This window comes from Erigeron canadensis, chromosome 7 (assembly GCF_010389155.1).
Source record: "Erigeron canadensis isolate Cc75 chromosome 7, C_canadensis_v1, whole genome shotgun sequence".
NCBI lineage: Eukaryota > Viridiplantae > Streptophyta > Magnoliopsida > Asterales > Asteraceae > Erigeron > Erigeron canadensis.
The window spans coordinates 13389179-13402482 of record NC_057767.1 but is presented as its reverse complement, the minus strand read 5'-3'; the positions used below and the strand labels follow the sequence as shown (position 1 = coordinate 13402482).

At 31.9% G+C, this 13304-nt stretch overlaps 1 protein-coding gene across 2 annotated transcripts; it reads left to right on the top strand.

The window, feature by feature from the left end:
- The first annotated feature begins 5835 nt into the window (after positions 1–5835).
- LOC122608142 (ABC transporter A family member 7-like) lies at positions 5836–13227 on the top strand. 2 transcript variants are annotated; one of them, XM_043781232.1, is made up of 18 exons: positions 5836–5913; positions 6508–6889; positions 6975–7030; positions 7109–7253; positions 7401–7520; positions 7607–7737; positions 7975–8133; positions 8226–8388; positions 8477–8602; positions 8706–8789; positions 9266–9636; positions 10118–10318; positions 10550–10659; positions 10741–10825; positions 11253–11381; positions 11467–11572; positions 11885–11973; positions 12913–13227. In XM_043781232.1, the coding sequence occupies exons 1-18, from the start codon at positions 5836–5838 to the stop codon at positions 13210–13212; spliced, it is 2835 nt and encodes a 944-aa protein (XP_043637167.1). In that variant the 3' UTR covers positions 13213–13227. The 2 variants fall into 2 exon arrangements, with proteins under 2 accessions (XP_043637167.1, XP_043637169.1); XM_043781234.1 differs by lacking the exon at positions 6975–7030 and having other exon boundaries at positions 7122–7253; positions 10136–10318.
- The last annotated feature ends 77 nt before the right edge of the window (positions 13228–13304 follow it).

The window sequence follows — 13304 nt, the reverse complement described above, 5'->3', positions numbered from 1 at the left end:
CCTCACACACACACACACACACATATATATATATATGTGTGTGAGGGGGTGTGTGAGGGGTTCCACACCTAAGCTTAGATACCCGGCAGCCTTATATTCCCATCCCCATATATATATATATATATATATATCTACCAATAACTATAAAACAACACCTTAAAATTTTTTTTAAAAAAGCCACAACCTTTTGTAGAAGCAATTTCTGATAGGCTTTTGTTGTCCGTTGCAATACAATTCAAAGGGTTGATTATGATGAAAAGAAGACATCATCAAGGTCGTGATGACGTCAGCACGAGGCAGCAGTTCGTGCGAAGGAGCTCGAAGTCCACGAACATGATAGAAGCCCAGCCCATTCGATAGCCTATATATACACGACTTAGGTTACAATTTAGGGTTAATGGTTTTAGACTAGTTAGAAAGCTATTCATAGGATCGATGTAGAGATCTATACACCGTGTCCACCCATGTAATTCATTATTATTGTCGTCTCTTTGATTGTAATCCGTAATCATTGAGATGTTTTCTATACGGATTTATCATTGTATTGTAATCGAGATGACTGAATAATAAAGAAATTTGTTTTATATCTCTTGTTTTTTGTTTAATTCGTGCATATATGTTCATGTTTATTCAGAATTCTCAAAGACAATTACAATCGGATTCCGCACGTTTGTAGTTGTTTAGATCACGATTTGAACGGTCCGACGTGTTTCAACACCTTTGGATGAAAAAGAAGTTTTAATTTTAACCATTTGATTGTTTTGCTAACATTACTCTCCTTTTTTAGATTACTAATTTAAAGTACTAATAATACTAAATACTAAATATTAAATACTAATAGCTACTAATCATCATTCCATACAATATTGTATACTAAACTAAATAGCTACTAAGAGTTGATTGACTGATTCTTTCTATTGTTAGATTACTAAATATTCTAAATTATTAACTAATAATATATGTATATGTAAAACATTTTACGTAATCGAAACAATGTTTCTATAAAATCTAGAAAGTTGATTAGTTATCAAAATTTGTATTTTAGCTTTACTCAATATGATGTACGTATGGTCTTGCATATATAAGGTCTAAGCTATTTATAGTCTAATTTGAGTGAAAAAATAAAATCATGATTATAAGGCCTGTCTATTTCTTATAAGAGGCTTGTATACAAATATAGATATCACTTTTAAATACTAAGAGGTGGTATATTTGAAATTTATTTGTTTTTATAAAAACATATGAATACATATAAAACATTTGAATACTGTTTTGTTTTCGTATGTAATAACCAGATATTTACTAGCATTAGCACTCTTTTTTTTTTATCTATTACAAAGTATTAATATTAATGTTTTGAAGTTTTTTGAACATAAACAAACTTCATTTTATAACTTGCAAAAGAATTTTGAAATTTTACAATTAACTTGCAATCAAGTTAATGCTTAATACTAATGCATAAATACACAGAATCATTGAACACATACTCTTCCAATATATCATAAAACCTCTACAAATTAATAATATTTTAAGATAAAATATTTAATTAATTAAATGAGATTTTCTTTATCTTTTTTAACAAAATATTATTATACCAATTAACTAATATTTTATTAATTTAAAAAGTATTTACATACCTCTAAATTTTTAAAATATTATCTACAAAAATAAGTTTCAAGAGACATTTTTTCTCTATTTAAATTAGACATGGTTAAAAATATGAGAACATAATGCCTCAACCCTTCAATTTAATTATATTTAGATACAAACTCAATATAGATCAAAGTTTAAAAAAAAATGAAAAAAAAAAAGTGATCATAGAATTTTTGTTTCTATACAATCTTAAAATTTGCAATTTTTTAGTTAATATTAACGTGTACTCCAGTATTTTATATATTAGGATTTAAGTCTGTCTGATCTCAAATTGAGACTTCACAAATTATTCGATTTATCGAGGTTATTAGTTATCGAATATCATGTATATCCGGATGATTTTCTATTAGAAGTTAAAGAATATATAACTTTCTTTGTGAGTTCATGTAATGCACATAACTCAAATGAGTTTGAGAAAGTATCGAGTTTTTAAAAACATTCCAAGAGACACTTTAAGTACTTTTTTTTGAAAGGTGGATTTTGCTTGAAACTTTGTATCGCTATTTGACATCGGAAGGCTAACATACATTGTTTTAACCGGGTCCGTGCTAGAAAGCTTCCTCGAAATAGAATTACCAGTTTAAAATATCTGATTGGGGAAAAAACCCCTATTAATCTGTCTAAATGTACGACGATTAATAGGGGTAAACTCTTGTCTCTTCCAAGATTCAAACCATTAGGCCCAAATCTAACATAGTTTAGATTTAGATTATATATAAGAAGATATTATATTATTTTAGAATATTATTATTACACTATATTATTATGTTTACATACCAAAAATTACTATGCATTATGAAAACTTAATATTTTTATCCCGCGTATTACGCGGGAATATAATCTAGTATATATATGTGTGTGTCTTTGTCTAATTATTGTAAGAGATTCTCACAACTAGCTATATTGCTATTGTCAAGCTTACTTGTTAGTACGACACAACTCATGTTGTTGCGGTATTTTACGAACTCATCAACCATGTGTTAACTTTATTTAGTACACTTTTCAGGTAACCAACCGAATCCCAGAAATCAAGGATGAATGGATGCTAACTATGGACTGGAATCAAGGAAGTGCACATGTTTTGATAGTTTTATCAAAAATATGCACATCTTGTAGCGTTTTCATGATTTAGGCTTATTCACGTTTGGTACAGACTTGTATGCTCCCATTGAGGGATGCACAATTGTTATTCAACGATTGTACTCGTTGCATTGGTTAACTTTGTATGTCATTTATGGGTTATTTCATGCTTTATTACTTGGTTAACTTAAAACCATTGATTCATATAAATGTTGTTATATGTAACTTTCATGTCATGCTGTGTATTTCTAATTGCTTCATGTTTTCACCTTATTAGGGTGTTATTGGAGAAAAGATCGGTTGTTTTACACGAAAGTAAAGATGTCTTTTTTCTTTTACATATTTTCAATATCTCCATTCAAAAATTTTTGCCATTATGCTAAATACCATTTGTGTGACATACTATACAATCTTTTTAATAAAATGTCTTAAAGTGAAATAACTTGATGGGTAAGGTTAGATGGATTTAGCCCTTGGATTAAACTTAAGGGTCAAAATTAAAAAAATAATCATCAAATCTTGATCCTTGATTTTAGATTAATGGTCAAAATTCTCTTAATTTTACCCGTCAAGTTGGATAACTTGAGGGCGCCCCTATCATTTTTTCTTCAGGTTAGTCATTTATAAGAATAATTTAATTTTATTGCGAATGAGACACTTATTATAGATACATGCTATCTTTCATATTGTAAATGTACAATTTGATCTATTGATTCAGCTTGTTTGGTGTTTTTATTTTATAAAAAAATAATGATTTATAAAATTTTAAGACTACCGCTATGACATGTTTAGTTTTATCAAAGTTTGATATAAGTTTTTAATCGGAATAGAGTTGGATAAAAAGCAATGTATTCTTTAATAAAGAGTGAATTTCATATTTACCCTCATTAAACCATGTAAATATCAAATATACCCATCTCACATTAAAAATATCAAATTTACCCAACATTAATATTAAAATATCAAATATACCCAAATCACTAATTTAATAATATTTATACATAAAAAGAATCAATAATAATAACTATTTTTTAATCATAGAATGACAATAATACCCTTTTAAAATTGTTAAAATTCTGCTTATTTTCATTCTCATAACATGCTTTCATGAATCAAAATTGTTATGATAACGCTCTCCATTATTGTTTTGTTAATTATTTCTTTTCTTTTTTGGTTTATTTTTTCTCAATGTTTAGACTTTAGATGATTCATAAGGTTTGAAATTACCCATTACGTAGTCAGTGACCTACTGTGTTTTGTCAAAAACATAATCTGCTAAGAACGTACAAGATAGTTAATTTAGTATTTTATAATGCATATTTAGTTTATAAAAGTTTGGATGCAGCCGTGTAGCACTACAAACAATATTACATTTATTCATACTTTTAGGTGAGTGTGAACAAATTAAAATTTTTGTCACGCTTTTTAGTGTGTATAAATATATTGAATTAAAAGTGTATGGAAATTTCTTCACACTAAAAAATGTGTATAAATAAAAGTTCACACTAAAAAGTGTGAACTTTTATTTCTACACACTTTTAATTCAATATATTTCTACACACTAAAAAGTGTTACAAAATTTTTAATTTGTTCACACTCATCTAAAAGACTAAAAGTGTGAACAAATACAATATTGTTTGTAGTGTAGATTTCATGATCAGGCTAACAAGAACAAGAAGTGTTTTATTAATCACATGGAGCAACTTATCGAGAAGTCTTTTTGTTAAATACTAGTATTTGGCATTTCAATAGTTACACATTTTAAAGTTCTTTGAGATATGTAAAAGAATGTTGCAGATGCATTATCGTTGTTTCAAGTAGGGTATTGTAGTCATTATATGATTAAAAAATAATTATCATTGATTTTTTTTTATGTATAAATGTTATTAAATTAATAGTTTGGTGATATTTGATATTTTAATATTAATGTTGGGTAAGTTTGATATTTTTAATATGAGATTGGTATATTTGATATTTACATGGTTTAATGAGGATAAATATGAAATTGACTCTTTAATAAAAATTTGGCATGTTTTCCCACGTCACCTCTCTATATACGGAGTAGTTCGCAAGCCAAAAATTTTTTGACGTTAGAAGAAAAAAACAAAATATCTCTGTAATATTATTTACTAATTTTTTTTTATAAAAAAATACATTTAACTTTAATATAATAATGGGTGTGGTGGCCCATTGGTAAATTATTTGATCTTGGGAGGATCTATCTGGGTTCGAGTCTCACTTTCCACATTTGTGGGGTGAATTAATAGGGATTTTTCAAGAGTTTTGGGTTTCATCCCAAATGACTGGTAAAACGATATATTTGAAAACTTTTATAATTTTATACTTTAAAATTATTTGATATAATTACAAAGTATACTTATAATTAATCTTAATATAATTAATCTAATAATTAATCTTAACAATAAAATTGGGTTGCATCATGTGGTTAAAGTCTTTAAAGACAGAGGTCAAGAGTTCGATCTTTATTTTTAGCAAGGCTGAAAAATTTTTTTCTACCATTGATAAAACCTAAAAACAGTTTCTCTAGCCTTAGTAAGATAACATAGTCTATATCTCTAACAACCTTAATACAATGTTGAAGAGGATGTTGAAACCCAAACGGCATTGGGGTTACTTTTCATGTGATGTAACATGTGATTTGATACCGATTGATTATTTCATAGTACTCCACGCACGATGATAAAAGATATATTGGGTTGTCATTGACCATTATTAGTTTAGTTACAAGTATACAACTGTCAATATTTCTCAAGAATCAATTGTCAATTAAAAATTACATAAAGAGTGAAGACTATGAAATATGATTTCGTTAGTGCTCGTGCCAACATTAAAATAACCTGTTGACCAAAATATTAGTAGTAGGGTGTGAAATTTGAAAAGTGAGTCCGTCATGACTCATGAAGGAATCTTAAACCAATACAAAAGACACATTTAATTACTTATTTCCTTACTTATCTATACATTCCTTTTTCCCGAAAATGTATTTTTTCTTTCCTTTGGCGCCAGATCATTTCAATATTAACGGTCACAATTTCATCTGAGAGAGAAAGTGTAGATAGTGTGTGTTTGTGAGGTGCGTCAATGGCAGATTCGACCAATGGTCCCTCTAGTTTCTGGACTCAGGCTGATGCGTTGTTCCGAAAGAATTTGACTTTTCAGGTTTTTTTATTTTTATATATCTTTACCTTTATAATGTCATTATTTATAGTAAGTAACTGCTCAGTGCCTTCCGCGGGTTTTGAGCCCCAATACCTCGACGGTGTATAGGGGAGGTTAAAATGTAGGCAGACCTTACCTCTACCTAAGTAGAGAGGCTGCTTCCAGTTTCTACCTAAATGGTAGAAAAGGCCCTCTAACCTTTGCATGGGATGAGGATCGAACCCATGATCTCAGTCTCCAGAAGCAAGGATGTTTACCACTGATCCAACCATGCTGCTTTATAATGTCATTATTTATGTATCTATCAAACTTTTAATTTTTGCTATTGCTGTTGTACGTATGTGATTTGATGAATTATAAACAGCTGACGTGACACTAGTTTTAATGATGTGACAACTTATATAGTTATTATGTCATCAACAAAAATATGAAGAGTTAACTGGATACAGACAATAGGAAATTAGCAATGGATTGAATGTTTGATATATAGATATATAGATATTTTGAAAGTTGATCCGGATGTGTTGCAAAATAGAACATGGATGGATATTAATGTAATACTTATAATACGTTGTTTTTTTTGTTTTTCCTCAGAAAAGGAATTTGAGGACAAATCTGAGGCTTGTATTCTTCCCAATCGTCCTTTGTTTGTTACTAGTACTACTACAAGTAATAATAAACAATGAATTAGATAAACCCAAAAATAAATGTGGTTGCACTTGTATTGATCAAGACGGTGATGGTCAGTGCGAGAGAGTTTGCGGGATTCAATACTCAGATTTGGATCAAGTGCTGACTTGTCATATTCCAACACCACCTGAATGGCGTCCCGTATTGCAATTACCAGATTCGCAATTTCGTGCTGTGAGAACAGATTTCATTCCATTTGGTGATTTGCCTAACGAATCATGTAGAGCTACAGGTTCATGTCCAGTCACTGTTCTTATTACCGGGAATAATCAATCTTTTGGAGAGAGTATGTCGGTTTTATCTCTTGCGTATCGTTACTTATGTCAACGCGTATTCTGTATTCAAATCTTGACTATAATATTATATGACAGGGCTGGCTAGAAATATGTTCCCAAGTTCATCCAATGGTCTCGCCGGTGCTGTATTGGTAAGTTATTTTGGTAATTATGTAAGATTTTATTAACAGTTTCTTTTTTCTTATATATGTTTGTTTGAAATATATCAGGGCTCAGCTTCAGATACTGATATCTACAACTTTTTGGAGCCTGCTTTTTCTTCGAGTTCTCCTATCTACTCTATTCAATCTCATTGTGGAGCCAACTCCACATTTTCTATTCCTTTCTCAATAGCATCCATTCAATTACAGAAAGGTATGAAGTCTCGTTGCTTTAATAATAGAAAGAGAAGAAATGGTTTATTGTTAATGACTTCATGCAAATAATTCAGTAGAAGTGCCTATACCAAAATATTTAAGAAAGAATAACAAAGTCTGTGCTATTGCTCAACTGATCTTGTAGAAATCAGATGTGTTCAAGGTGAACATTTATGGCGCAACAGCTCTTCTGAAATCAACAATGAGCTCTATGTGGGATACAGAAAGGGAAACTCTAAAGATAAAATAAATGAGATATTAGCAGGTTGGTTAATACAAACCTTATTTGATAGTAATCTCAATTATATGATCTAAACTCTGCTTTGAGTTCTATATTTGAACATTTTACAGGTTATGATTTCTTGAATTCGAATATGAATAATTATAACGTGACAGTATGGTACAACTCCACATACAAGGTGAAGAATGATACAGGAAGTGGTGCCATAGGAGTGGTTCGGCTTCCTCGCTCAATAAATTTGGTACACACTATAAGCTTGTAGCATCATATAATTTCTATTTACACAAGACCTTCTGTTCTATTTTGTCCAAGTTATCGCTTTCTAACGAATCTGTCTTAGGAAGTCCAATTTTTTTTATTGTTACAACAAACCTTGTGTTACATATATAGTAATTTTACATTTTCCATTGATTGCATGAGTATTATTATTCGCCCCATATCAAACAGAATCTGACATTTGCAACACATATGGATCCAGTTATCAAATGCTTACTTACAACTTTTGGTTGGGCCTTCAACACAAATGCTGTTTGATTATGTAAAAGAGATGCCCAAACCTGAAACCGAAATCAGGCTAGACTTTTCTTCTCTCCTTGGACCATTATTCTTTACATGGGTCATTTTGCAACTTTTTCCTGTAAGTAAAGTTTTAGAATACCATTTTATTTTGATTTAAGTGACAACAAATCAAGTTATAGTGTTATACTGAAGTTTAAGTAATTCTGCAAGATTGTTTTAACCTCTCTGGTATATGAGAAGCAACAAAACTTAAGGATCATGATGAAAATGCATGGTCTTGGGGATGGTCCTTATTGGATGATTTCTTATGCATACTTCCTTGCCATATCTTTGCTGTATATGTTCTGTTTCGTGGCATTTGGTTCAGTTGTAGGTATATATTAGCAAAAACTGAATTACACTTTTTTTTTTTTTTAATTTTATATATTATGTTTTGAGTCATACCCTTCAAATCGTTGCAGGGTTGAAGTTCTTTACGTTGAATGACTACAGTATCCAATTTGTGTTCTATGTCATATATGTGAACTTACAAATTTCTCTGGCATTTTTAGTGGCTGCACTTTTTTCTAATGTGAAGACTGCTGCAGGTTTACTATAATATTGTTCAGATATAATGTAGTTTTTTCATTGTTCTTGTTAGGATGATAGAGATACATCTAGATTCTGATTGTATGCGTATGATTATGACAGTTGTGGGGTATATCACCGTCTTTGCAAGTGGTCTCTTAGGAGGATCCTTCTTCCAATTCTTCCTTCAGGATAAATCATTTTCAAGTGAGTAAAGATGCAAATAATGTATTTTTAAACCTTTAAAAGCGTATTTGGCATTTATTGATGACTTGTTTAAGGTATAGGTGACTATTACAACCTATTTAGGTAAGGACGGCTTATTTAGGCTATGTTTTATCCGTAACAGGTTAAACATGTTAAAGAAAATGGGTCGTAATTGCCCAAATTGTTTTATTAGAAAAAGTTAAATAATACACATCTGACACTCTAATCTTGTCTACGAAGTTTAAATTATTTAGTAAATAAACTGTTGCACGTTAACCCAACCCAACCTGACACGATCTAACACTTTTTGACCCACACCAAATGTTACCCCTTTTGACCTGATATGCAATTTACCAACCCCACTCATTTGGCCAAACATTATAAATAGTGGTATTAAGGGTTGACTTGTTTAGAGCTATTTCTCATATCTTACTGTTTGCATGCTGCTTTTATGAAAATTTGGACTTCCTTTGCAGGAGTTTGGATTGTCGTGATGGAGTTGTATCCAGGGTTTTCTCTATATGGCGGACTTTATGAGTTTTCACAGTATGCTTTTACTGGAAATTATATGGGTACTGGTGGAATGCGTTGGGGAGATTTAGGGGATAACAATAATGGGATGCGTCATGTCTTAATAATCATGGTTGTGGAATGGGTGGTGGTTTTGATTATTGCATACTACATAGACCAGGCTGTAACATCCGGAAATGGTCTCCGAAAATTTCCACTACTTTTTTTCTTGGAGAAGTTTACAAAGAAACCTTCAGTTTCGTTCAGGAAACCCAGTTTACAAAGGCCGGGTTCAAAAGTACATGTGGAGCTGGAGAAACCTGATGTTGTTCAAGAGGTAAGTATCACTTTCTGTTAAGTGATCTTGTATATATTATTAGAAGCGACATATCCAATTCATTTGGTTATATTGGTTTATTTTATCTGTAAGTAGTCAATGGATGTGAAAAAGAATTTCACTTAAAGAAATGCATCCAACAAGTTGAAAGTTATCTACAATATATTAAAATTTGTAAAAATCTCCTAAACATTTTTATTAATCAAGTAAGATTAATTTGTTATTAATATAGTTTTATATCATACTTTCACATAAACAAAGTTGAAGATTATAACACATGGCTTAGAAAATGTTTGCTGATCGATCCTACAAGTTGCAAGAATGATGTAATTCTATGCTTTTGTTTGAACATGCCTTCTCTCTATTTTGTTTATAGTTTTTGTATTATTTTTTTGTAATTAACTTTTATCTAATACCCTGATTACTGTAGGTTCTCTAAGCTTTGGTAAATATTAACCGTCTCCCTTCCATTTTCTAACAGAGAGAGAGGGTGGAGCAGTCAATATTTGAAAATGCTACAAGTCATTCAATCGTATGTGATAACCTCAAAAAGGTGTATCCAGGAAGGGATGGAAACCCCGAGAAATTTGCAGTTAGAGGTTTGTCACTTGCGTTCTCTCAAGGGGAGTGCTTTGGTATGCTTGGTCCAAATGGTGCTGGCAAAACCTCTTTGATTAATATGGTCAGTGTAAAAACATCTTTATTTAATAAATAAAACAATGATAGTTGCATGTTTTGTTATATAGTGAGATAGATGATTAAATCTTCCCATTATATATGAATGGTTCTATGTAGGTTACATTTTACATTTTTATGTTTAGTTTAGCATCTAACTTTGTTTCAGTGTTCTTTCTTATGGAATGTCTTGTTTTGCTTTGATCTCAACTTAAGAAAAGTTATTCACTGCGGACAGATGATCGGGCTCATTAAGCCAAGCTCTGGCACAGCTTATGTTCAAGGTCTAGATATAAGGACCAACATGGATCAGATTTATGGTAACATGGGTGTATGTCCTCAGCATGAGTAAGGATCAAAATCTATCGGAAATTAAACATTACTAGTTCTTACTTATTGTGATTAATTTGCTACATTATACATATATAGCCTGCTTTGGGAAACGCTAACGGGTAGGGAGCATCTTCTTTTCTATGGAAGGCTTAAGAATCTCAAAGGTTCCATCTTGACACAAGTAAGTTTCATTCCTTTCCATTATAGGTGGCAATTTTAACCCAATTACTTATGAGTGGATCATTATCTTCTATGGGCCAAGCTAGTGAGTAATACAAGAATTATTAGTGTAAAAAAGGTTAGGCCACATGTCACGGGAATGTCACGCAAAGTATATTATTAATGTATAAAACCTGCCAAATAAGTTCTTAAAAATTATAGATTGCAATTGATAAAAAGTTTTTGTTATCATATCTGATGCACTTAGTGTGGACTAAATGTGTTTCAGGTTAACCCAACCTGCCTGGTCTCTCTATGACCCCCAACCCAATTTTGCCACCTTAAACCCTTTCTTGCTGAGGAATTTGCATCCAAAAAGTACCTGCTTGCTTCTTTATAGGTCATTTTCTAACTTTTGAACTGTGTATCTTTCAATGCTGTTGTTTTAGGCAGTTGAAGAATCACTTAGAAGTGTCAATCTCTTCAACGGTGGGGTAGCTGACAAGCAAGCGGGTAAGTATAGTGGAGGCATGAAAAGGAGGCTTAGTGTTGCCATTTCATTAATTGGAGATCCAAAGGTATGTCTTGCTTCCCTGCATTTACAACCTTTAATGTTGACTACTTTACACATATCCTTCTAAGTTTCCAACAATATATGTATAGGTTGTGTACATGGACGAGCCTAGCACTGGACTGGACCCAGCTTCAAGAAATAATCTATGGAATGTGGTGAAGCGAGCCAAACAAAACCGTGCAATTATTCTTACCAGTAACCTTCTAATCAAATGTTCTTTCAATTTACGTGGTGACGTTCTAGCGATGGCAATTTTGACACATTTACTTATGAACTGGTCGAATTTGGTTGTGTTTCTTTTCTTATCTAAATTGTTCAAAATAATAAATGTCAAATTCAACCTGACCTGTTTGAGCCCATTGCCTATCCTGTTGACCTGTCATTCTTACCATCACTAGACGAACCATTGGGTCATTGCAGAACATATAATCAGTTGCCACTTAGCAATAAAACATCCCTTTACTTTTTCCTGAATATATATTAATATTATTAGTTCAAATTTTTTAGCACATTCTATGGAGGAAGCTGAGCATCTATGTGATCGGCTAGGAATCTTTGTCGATGGCAGCTTGCAATGTGTCGGAAATCCTAAAGAGGTATTATTAATTCTCACCTCAATATAAAAATGTTGCACCTCGATCACATACTAACTTCCTTTAGTTTCGTGATCACTGCATGCTAAAACACTTTTGCAGTTTAATAATCACTACGTGCGAACAGATTGTAACGTTTCATCCAACTTTTTTTAGTTGTCTATATGGAATTACATTTATATAGACAGCCTACTTTTGATTTGTAAATATGGTTTCTTTCACAAATAATTGAAAACTGCATTATTAGCTGAACTGCTTAGAGGCACCAATGGCACTTTTGACTAGTTCACATATGCATCGGTCAACTCAGGTCATGCCTATTCGGAAGGGTGAAATAAAGTAAAATAGTTTAAAAGGAAACGGTTTGATTGGGTTGTATGTGTTAAGAGTACTCTTCTAAAATGTAAGTGTGCAACTGTGCATGGTTCAGTTTGGGTCAGTGTTGGCCCAAATAAAAATAGGGTAATGATCAATCATCCTAATTGTTTAGCTTAAAAATCCTCCTGATTAATAGGATCGTGACATGTGGAAAATCAGGGGGTGAGATTAGGAAAGAGAATTAATGCATTACATGTGTTAACAAGTGGATATATTAGGAGGATTTTTAGGAGGATTTATCATTTTCCATAAAAATTATACCGAATATTTCTGTTAAGTGGAGTCCTAAACTGTTTACTGCTGGTTGATTATTGGTTCAGTTGTAAGTTTCTGATTATGGTTTGGTTATGGTAATTGGTTAATTCGGTTGACCATCAAAAACTAGCATTTGAGCTTCAAAGTTAACCTAACAATCTATCTATAACCACTTCTATATTTGTGTAGCATATCTACAACTATGATAGAAGGATATCCAACCAGCCTGCTGGGGCAATTTAAAATATGTGACCATGTTAGTGATGTTTGAATGTTTTACCATTGGAGCTTACTATCTCTATTTTCCAGTTAAAGGGTAGATACGGAGGTTCATACGTGTTCACAATGACAACGTCCTCAGATCACGAGACTGATGTAGAAAACCTAGCAAAGGGTCTCTCACCAAACGCTAACAAGATATATCAAATATCCGGAACACAAAAATTTGAGTTGCCGAAAGAAGGCATCAAAATAGCAGATGTTTTTCGGGCAGTTGAGTATGCCAAAAGCAGGTTCACTATTCAGGCATGGGGGATTGCAGACACGACTCTTGAGGACGTTTTCATCAGAGTTGCTCGAGAAGCTCAACCGTTTGATGTTCTTTCATGATATCTTTATTTTAAAAGCTATAAGTTCAATTCGTTATTTCTTGCCAGCACTTTAGCAGGCATATAGTTTAGCTTGTATAATATTCAGCCTCA

Coding starts and splice junctions, on each gene's coding strand:
- LOC122608142 (XM_043781232.1), top strand. CDS start 5,836: ATGGCAGATTCGACCAATGGTCCCTCTAGTTTCTGGACTCAGGCTGAT. Junction 6,890..6,974: donor TAATCAATCTTTTGGAGAGA/GTATGTCGGTTT, acceptor ATTATATGACAG/GGCTGGCTAGAAATATGTTC. Junction 7,254..7,400: donor ATCCATTCAATTACAGAAAG/GTATGAAGTCTC, acceptor CTGATCTTGTAG/AAATCAGATGTGTTCAAGGT.